Here is a 9,361-nt window from a genome sequence, read left to right on the forward strand (position 1 = left end):
TTTCCCCAAATGGGGTCATTTTGTTCTAACATGATACAGGAAACCCTCTGATACTTCCAACAATGGCTTATACTGTTAAACTCTAAATTGTGCATGTTTCTAACAATTATGTTTTCAAATATTTAGAGCAAACAATAAAAACAAGCCTGTTCGAATGCTCTAAAATGCAACAGTTAAAATGCTTCAGATAAAAGTTCCAAGTTGCAATGTCCTTATTTTAGAGTTACAGGACACTAGTGCCTTCTGTACACTACATCAGGCAGAACTACTCAGATGGAACATGTATTTGTATCCATGTGTTCAAAGTCATTATTCAGCTTCAGCTGCAAACCACTTGAACTGTCTTGGAAAGATCTCCCACTTCCCACAAGCCATACTGCAGTGTGCAGTGTTGGGCGCTCCAGTTGCTTAATGACCCATGACGATATAGGTAGCAAAGCAATTGCAAAAATACATGATGCACAGGCGGTCTCAGCAATAAGGAGTGGGAGTGCTTTCCATTGCACAGCCGGTTCTGTAACCCACTGTGCAATTACTGTTACAATGTTGTCAGCCTGATATGTTTAGCAGTGAATGAGCATATCCATTTCATCCTGAAATAGTGAAATAACTGTCGTTCTGACCTGTGAAAATAATTCAGGCAGAGGGCCTGTGTCCAGCTGGATTTGAGAAGCATTCCCGCAGAGGGAAGTGTGTAAACATGAGGGGGCTGGTTGACACAGTGATTGGGGACAGTTTAAAAATCCAGTTTTTAGCTGCCCTGGTAGATCTGTTCCAATTCAAGAGCTGCATTTCTCTCTGTGTCTGTAGGAGCCCGACTCCAGAATGTGGCCCTACGTCTATCCTAACAAGTACCCCGATTCTCAGAAGCAGGAAGAGGAGCAGCGGTGGAAGGAGGAACGTGAGCGGGAGCGCAAGGGGAAGGAGGAGAGGCCCAGGCCCAAGGAGACTGCCCCGAAGGAGGAGAACAAGGAGAGCATGGACCCCCGACTAGCCATGCCCCCATCGGAGGACCATCGCAGCAAGGACCCCCGGTCTACCACCCACATGCAGTTCACCTCCCACCTGGCGCAGCACCAGTCCTACATGCCCTACATTCACGGGTACCCCTACGCACAGGGCTACGACCCCAATCACCCGGGCTACAGGGGCATGCCCTCCGTCATGATGCAGAACTACCCAGGTGAGACCGGGGGGCCACGCTATTAGTGTGTCTGTCAAGGCTTGAATTATTTAAAGAGGTTTTTTGACAGCTTTCGCATTTTAACTCATCGATGCTGAGGTGTTTTTTTAGTTTGTTTGCTTTTCATGTTGCCTGTGTTTGCAAAATATCAGTATGTTAATTACAGAATATTGGCTTAGTATGAAATGACACAAAGGAGCTGTACAATGAACTGGGGGGCCAGACGCCTGGTGAGCTCAGGCAGACAATGCAGGGCTGGCCTTTGTCCTCCACAGACCGGTAGCTTCCTGAAATCTCCTCGACTTTATTGGGTGTAAAAGAGGTAACTGGCTTGGTCAAGGGATCAGTGAGGGAACATAATGACATTCTGAATTGGGGAGAAAATAATTGGGCACTCTAAATTAGAGAAAAAAAAAAGCCAATGCCATGTATTGTTTTTTTTGTGTTCAGAGTTTTCAGCTATTTCCTAAATCTATCCTGCCTTTTTTCTTTCAGGTTCCTACCTGTCCTCAGGCTACTCCTTCTCCCCCTACGGCAATAAGATGCCGGGCAGCGAGGAGGGAGAGAAGTCTCGATCCAGCCCCACGGTGAGCAGTAAATCCAGCTCCGAGTCCAAGGCCCTGGATATCCTACAGCAGCATGCCAGCCATTACAAGAGCAAGTCTCCCACGGTGAGCGACAAGCAGGCCCACGAGCGGGAGAGAGATGAGCGGCCACGCTCCTCCCCATCGCAACGCCTGATGACCTCACACCACCACCTGGGCTACCCGCTGCAGTACGATCTACCCTACGCAGCAGGTGAGAGCAGGGAGGTCACTTACTGACTCTAACCACAATTGAGCTGAACATGCTAGTCAAAAGAATACCTGGCTGGAGATAATCACCCAGACTTGTTTGCATCCTGCTTTTATTTTGCAAACATTGCACCGATATTAACTGAAATCCACTCTGTTGCAAAAAAGTAATACTTTTTTTCTTGTCTTTTTTTCATTTAAAAACAACAGTTTCATCTAAATTAGTCCTGTACAGAGAAGTTTTATAATACTGTAAAGGCTGCTTTATTTTGAAATTATGAACTTTATAGAATTCGGCAGACCCCATCTACATAAAATACATATTCGTCTGAGTGAAACAAGAACCAGTGATCTCCATCACACCAGCTATTACCACAGGCATTTGGCCCATACCTGAACTAATGTGTTGTGAAAAGGCAGTGGCACACAGTATTCACCCAAGATGTAGCATATTTCTGAGTAGGATCCTCCATTCATTCTTTTTTAATGTATCTCTGGGGGTCTGGTTTGTGAGATACGCTAAGTGGTGTCGAACTCTAGTCCCATCTCAAAATCATCAAACTATTCAGCGCAAATGTCAGTCTGCTTGGAAAACGTCAAGAATTGAGCATCACTGTCGCTCATGTTTGCTGTTCTTGTTTAATTGTATTATAAGGTGATGTTTATTGCAGTTGACACCCGTCAGCTACAAATCATTGAGACATGCCAATGTATCAGACAGACAAAGATAAACCTGGTGTGTCTATTCTGAGATCAGTGCAGCTTACTTACAGACTTATTTGCAGCAAAGCAGTGTGGAGGTAATAAACAAAATGGAACATGCTGGCTTGACATGTTTAATTGGCATTGCTTGCAGTTTTACCAGCTGATAAGTACGTCTTCTCTTTGTCTTGACACATTTGAAGGCAGTAGATCTGTGTTGTAATAGATTTCAGCTATAGATTATTTGGGCAAATTCGAAATCACAAATGCCCACGCTCCATTACAGTGAAAACTGAAGAATCAAAAGGCCCAAAGACCAGGGAATTGCTGGAATGTGAGACAGAATTCCTGACTTTACAGATAAGGCAGCAACGCTTCAAAGTGCGCTCTTTATGCACAATGTCTTTTGAATCAATCTGATATTTTGGTGTTTGCTAGTGAATACTATCATGTTGTATACAGTGCTCTGGGATGCTTTATAAGAACGCAGTTTGAACATTGGCACAGTAGGGCCTTTGCATGCTTTCACACTGATGGTTTGAAAGTAGTGGTGAAGTGAATTGCACAGATCAAGCTGTGCTTGGAATGACAAAACAATATTATGTGAGATTGTGTGGGCCGTGGGCACTCTGCTTGTGTTTTTAATGTCAGTCAAGGTGTGTTCCGTCAGCAAAAATTACAGTAAAAGCGTGTCAATTTATATATAAAATGTGTTGTTTTTTTAAACTATGGTTATGTAATTATATTGCTATTTTGCTTTGGCACCATATCGTTTATGTACATTAAAAAATACATAGTCTTAGGATTCACTGCTCCTTTGTTGCCAGTTTCCAGTAACTGAGCTCCTGTTTGCCTTCTTTTCTCAGGCCTCTCATCTTCAGCCATCATTGCCAGTCAACAGGCCTCAGCCCCTTCGTTGTACCCACCACCAAGGAGGTGAGACAGGTAAGGCACTGCAGAAGTCGGAACCACTGGCAAAAGACAAGGCTATTGTGCTGATTCCTGAGTATGTTAGGCACTTAGAAAGATACAGCTCCAGGTTACTTTGGGAAGGGCATTAAAAACTGGACATGGAAAACTTAAATGCCAGGCATTGTAAAGAGAAGACATTGAACTCTGTTGAAAAAAAAAGGTTCATTATTTTAATAGTTTAGATATATTCACATGGTAAAACAGGACCATGTAAGCTGGTTTGATGTACATAGATACCACTGTTAAAATGAATACAATACTGCTCAGTGCCCCAGCATGCTGATTCCATTGTATTCTGTTGAGCAGAATATATAGCTCTGAAGTAACTTTGTGTTAAAGTGGTATTTTGTTATTTGTTTGGGCTACACTGATGACACCTGGCAGTGTAAAATTGTAACGGTAAGGCACCTTGTTACTCTGAGGTCAAATATCTAGGATGATGATGCTTTTTCCATCCTCTTCTTTCACCAAGCCTGTTCATTTTACACTGCCATACTGTTACTAGTTATACCCTGTGTGTCCTGCCTGACTTGAACCACATTGCTCTTGTGGTTTTACTATTTATCATATGGGTCTGATGCACATTCCTTGTTGGATAACTGCAGTACTGTATAACCGCGCAAGTGGGCACATGTGCTAATAAATGTTTAAAGATCAAATTGTAACTCATTTATTGTTGCTTTCTTAATTTGCAGGGAGAGACCCGATTGGCTCACCTCCATGTTGAAACGTGTCATGTGACTGGATCACATGAGGAAGCTTGTGGCGTTCATTTAGGCATCAGTTGAATGGTGTTTCTATTTTTTTTTTTTTTTTTTTTTTTGCTGCTGTAACGTCAGGCAGACTGTCGTCCTAGCATCTACTTCTTAACTCTGGACTTTGAGAGCTGGTACAAACCATAAATCACAAAGCCATCTATGTTGATTATTACACACAGAACTAGCCACTAAACCTGGTCTTTGCACTGTGGACACAATGAACACAAAAAACTAAAAACGAACCTGAAGAGACTATTCTTTTGATAGCATTGTTTTTTCATCAACAGCAGTCGACAAGGCCCTACAGGAATTGTTGGCTGAACCGAGCCTTAGTTTCCCGCTTTCCACTGAACGGACGCTGCACCCCTTTTCCGAAGACTACAGAGCTTTTCTACCGTCGAACCGATACAGACGTGTTTGCTGGCCAAGGGTCGTGTCTTTGAAGCCCCTCACACACGCATTGTCTGTGCAAGCTGAAGCCATTTTGAAATCTTGCAAAATGCATTCCGAGATATCTGAAACATTTCAACGAATCAAAACCCCTTCTTTATTTTTAGATATTTTAAAACACTGCTTAGTTCAGGAGTTTAATCTTGAATTTAAAATATCTTTAAATGAGCTGCAGCAGGTATATTTTGTGTGTGTGAGTAAGATGCCTGTGAATAGTTACCTTATATAAATATATATATTCTCATAGGAGAATGAGATATCTTTAGGTTTGTTTTATCTTAAATTAATGGTGATTTCTCTGTATGACTTGCTCTTCATAGACATCCTGTTTTTATTTTGAACTGTCTAGCCGAGGTGGCTTACAGACATGAACCCTTCATGGTTTACAGCAATGTCTGTGCATCCGTTATCCACTGTGCTAATGCTGGCTGTTTTAAAAGGCATAGCCTGCTTTTAAATGTAATGATTCACTGGATTGTGCCTGGGCTTGTCATCTTGTGAGCCACACACATCACAGAGAATTTGAAGTCATGTGTTATAAAAGGAATGCACAACAGGGGGGGCAGTTGAGTAAAACAAAACACAGTCAAATGAGTAACAGAGTTACTCCAGTTGCCAGTAACATGCAATTGAAAGGAAACACCAGAGTTGAACCAGTGCAATGTCCCAATGCCTCTGGAGTTAAAATTAATTACATTTCATTAACAATTTAAGGATTATCACAGGGAAATAGTTCAATTTTTTTCAGGTCTACAGATTCAAGAAATGGGTGTGGCTAAGAACTATGGGAGTTGTAGTTTTTAAATTGGTGCTAAATAAAGATGGCAGAGCTTGGCAGCTCCCACTATCCACCGTTGATTCTGATTGTAAAACAGCATGTGTGTTTGTTTTTTTTGTTTTTTTTTACTGCAATATGGTGGCTGGTCGTCTTGTAAAATCACCTTCAATTTGAATAAAAAATCTGAAATCTTTTTTTAAAAATAGCTGTTTATTTGTAACAATGGTTCTAAGCCGGGAATATGTATTTTAGGAGTGTATTATATTTGCAATCCGCCCAATCATTGCGGAACGAGCAAATAAAGGTACCTTTCTCAGTTTCAGTAGCGGAGATTTTGCACTAGTCTTAAATGAAGTCTGAAATACTGAGATTCATACCTGTTTTTAATTCAGTAGCGGTCACAGCCTTTGCTGATTTATTCGAGTTGGACTTTTGTAACACTACACAGCAGCAGTTTTGAATCCCCAGATAGTGATTATGTACTCAATTGGAGGTAGTCTCCACCAACTATTCAATACACAGGAGGCTAAATCCATTATGCTGTGGATGTATTACTGATATTACATTGCTTGCTTTGGAAAAGTCTCGGAAAATCCTTTGTGTACACGTGGAATTCATCACCTCTAAATAGCCTTTTCATCACTATTTCTCTTTGTGCATATTGTAGCACTGAAAGCACTACTCTGCTGTGTGTGCATTCTGCATACTAGGATGTACCAGAGTTTGTATCTCTCTCTCTCTCTCTCTCTCTCTCTCTCTCTTTCTCTCTCTTTTCCACACACAATGTGGTTTTTGTATATATTGTACATAGGAATTATTTTAAAAAGCTGTCTGATGCTATTGAAAAAAGAACAGTAGCTGGCGTACCAACTTTCTCTCTGCAGTACTGTGATTTTTTTAATTTTTTTGTTCTTTTCTTTTTAAACCTTATTTTTGTACAGTTTTGTGCCCGTCTAGAAACCTCAAAATGAGAGCCACTGTTTTTACCCTACCTCCGTACAGGTGGCCCTTTTTAGGTAAGAATTTGGAAGGTGGGAAGGAGGCATTCAAAAATGCTAGCGCTTCCCAAGTTCCTTGTTGCTGTAGCCATGCTCAGTGTCACTGTCACTACATGCTTTCCCTGGTTTTCATTTATGTTGTGAGATGATCAATAGAGCCAGTCATAAATATTGTTGATATGCAGGATGTGCAGTCAGAAAGGCACTTTGCATTCTTTTGAGAAAAAAAAAGAAAACACATTTCCAAACTGATTTTGAAGTATCTGACAAGAGAAGTATCAAACTGCTCCATTCTGCTGCTTTTATTATTATCTTTATGGTAAGCTTTTAATGCAGTGGCAGCTACAGCGCCCTCTATGTACTGTAGGTTGATAGTGCTAGAATATTGTAGCATCCTTTGCTGCCTTAACCTGCCACCTGTTTGTTTGTTTGTTTGTTTGTTTTTCTCCACAACAACAACACAGTGGATATACAATCAAAACTATATGTTTAGAGGGTTTGTCACTGAACAGCCTGGTCTCAGTTTATATTTACAAGTATTTGGGTCTGTGGTTGGCAGCTGTATGAAATCTCCTCTTCCACTCCCTAGGTCCCTGGTTAAAGAATTCATAAAGGCAGCCTGTTTTTAGCAGGTTTTAACTTTAAAGTGGAGAAAAATGTAAGAATTGCATTGTGTGTAATATACTGTTGAGTTCATGTTTATTACATTCATATTTGAAAGTGACATGTTTGAAGGGCTAAGTATCAAAGTGGCATATCCTTTTTTTTGAGAAGAAGCTTGTTCCTCATTAGACTGTGTAACATGGCACTGGGTTTATTTAATATAGTTTTATTGCCCTTCCTACACACAAGTTGTCTCAAGCGACCTTGTCGATTTGAGCTGAACTCTGTTTTCTTGTTTTTTTGTTTTGTCTTCTGAACCAGATCCTTTTTTTTTTTTTTTTTTTTTTTTTTTTGCTGCTCTCCTCAGGAGATATACATAAAATAAGTGGAATTAGTGGTCTAAAAATGTCATAACATAAAGTTTCCAAACTGAGCGATGCCACTTTTCTACTTATCCTTTCCTTTGCTTGGATGTTGCTAAGCAACCCAACTATAGACTGTTCCTGGCTGTAACTCTCTGATGCGCCGCCCACTTTAGATTTATGTTGGCTGAGCCCAGGTGAACTTGGTACATCTGAAGTGTCTGAACATTTTCCTCTGTATGAAAGCGGTATCAGTAAGCCATGAGAATGCAATGGTAAATAAATTGACCACCGGTCGGAAGCATTGAAGGCTGTATTCCAAAACAAGGGAGTCAACCTACCCTAAACCCTCACAGTCTAAACCTCCCATGTCAACTATTTCTGCAGAGGCTACTGTGATTTCAAGTTTTGTAACTACAAAACAAGAAAACTCATTAACTGTGAACTCTACAAAATCTTAGTTATTGAAACTGCTTTGATCATTGTACCTCAGAGAGAATAGTGACATTGAGAGGGTGGATAGTCATATGCAATATTACAGTGGAAAGACGCTCTCTGCAAAGCCTTGGTTTGGTATACAGTATGTGGTATTCAGCCCTGTGTTACTTTGAATGTTGGCTGCTGAATTGGTATACCCTTCAATGCTTGTGACGTTCTGCTTTTGTGCACGCTCTACTAAAGTAGGTGTATAGATATACCAATTTCTGGCAGTCAACAAAATCATGCAACCCCACTGGCTGCTAAATTTGTCTCTCATTTCTGTTTTTTAAAATACCTTCAACAAAAGTGTAATGAAATGTGCCACCAAATGGAATAGAATGGGTTTCAGAGCATTATAAACAATAAGGGATGTCTACAGCAAATTAACGTCTGTGCTGACTAGAAATCTTTTTCAGTTTTCCATGTTTTTTTAAGATATAAAAGGCTGAGGTTCAACCTAGTTCTGTTGGTAGTAACTTAACAATGTGTTTACCTTTGCACCCAGAATCACAAAGCTGTTGTAAGGGTGCTACAGACAGGAAGAAAGTGCATGGTTTCAATGTGTGTGAAAATGTTTCTCTGATGACAAAGCCATTGCTCAGCCCTGTTTGGAAATGGTGTTTTCAGAGACGTCATTTAGCAGCAAGAGAAGGGAAGTGATCTGTTACTGTGGATGCAGTTTTGCTTTCTAAAAATCCGTAAGGTTTTGTTTGTTCTTTCCTTTTTCTCTCCTGACCACCCTCCCAGTCAGACACAGGGGTGATGGAATTCATAACCATCATCGGTACTTGAAAGGTAGATGTTTACAGCGTTTTTCTTTTTTGATTGCTGCGTTTGATTTTACCTTCTCCAAGTTTTCTCTATGTAAAGTGTACATTACCATGTTTCTTTTTTTTAATACAATACTGTAACTTGCCTTTGTACATTTAGGCAAACAAAAATAAATCTTTTTATGAGACAATCACATATGTCCTTTTGATGGCTCCCTTTCTTGCACTGAGTTGAAAACCATTCAAGAATATGTATTTACAGTACTTTAATGTTTTGAGGTCCTTTCGAGTAATGTATTGTAAAAGATAAAGAATAATAGTGTATTGGAATGCAGAATGTGTGACTAATTTGGAATCCGTGTAATGATCCCAATTGTCCTCAAATGCCGAGTTTTATTTCCTGCAGGATATCTGCAGGTGATTTCCTTCTTGTCTCCAGAGGGAGCCCCTCTACCCAATCCAAAGAACCCAGAACTCTGATTGGTTCATCAGTCTGATTCAGTAATCTGGA

At 40.5% G+C, this 9,361-nt stretch overlaps 1 protein-coding gene across 2 annotated transcripts in view; it reads left to right on the forward strand.

Moving 5' to 3' along the window:
- Nucleotides 1-9,039, forward strand: part of LOC121294590 (zinc finger protein 609-like) — a 74,015-nt gene extending 64,976 nt beyond the window's left edge. For both annotated transcript variants that reach the window (XM_041218437.1, XM_041218439.1), the window contains 4 exons: nt 811-1,183; nt 1,679-1,981; nt 3,546-3,624; nt 4,347-9,039. In XM_041218437.1, the coding sequence (XP_041074371.1) occupies nt 811-1,183; nt 1,679-1,981; nt 3,546-3,619 (750 nt within the window). In that variant the 3' untranslated portion in view covers nt 3,620-3,624; nt 4,347-9,039. The remainder of the gene's footprint in view (nt 1-810; nt 1,184-1,678; nt 1,982-3,545; nt 3,625-4,346) is intronic.
- Nucleotides 9,040-9,361: the final 322 nt, after the last annotated feature.

Source organism: Polyodon spathula, chromosome 19 (assembly GCF_017654505.1).
Source record: "Polyodon spathula isolate WHYD16114869_AA chromosome 19, ASM1765450v1, whole genome shotgun sequence".
In the NCBI taxonomy this organism is placed as follows: Eukaryota; Metazoa; Chordata; class Actinopteri; order Acipenseriformes; family Polyodontidae; genus Polyodon; species Polyodon spathula.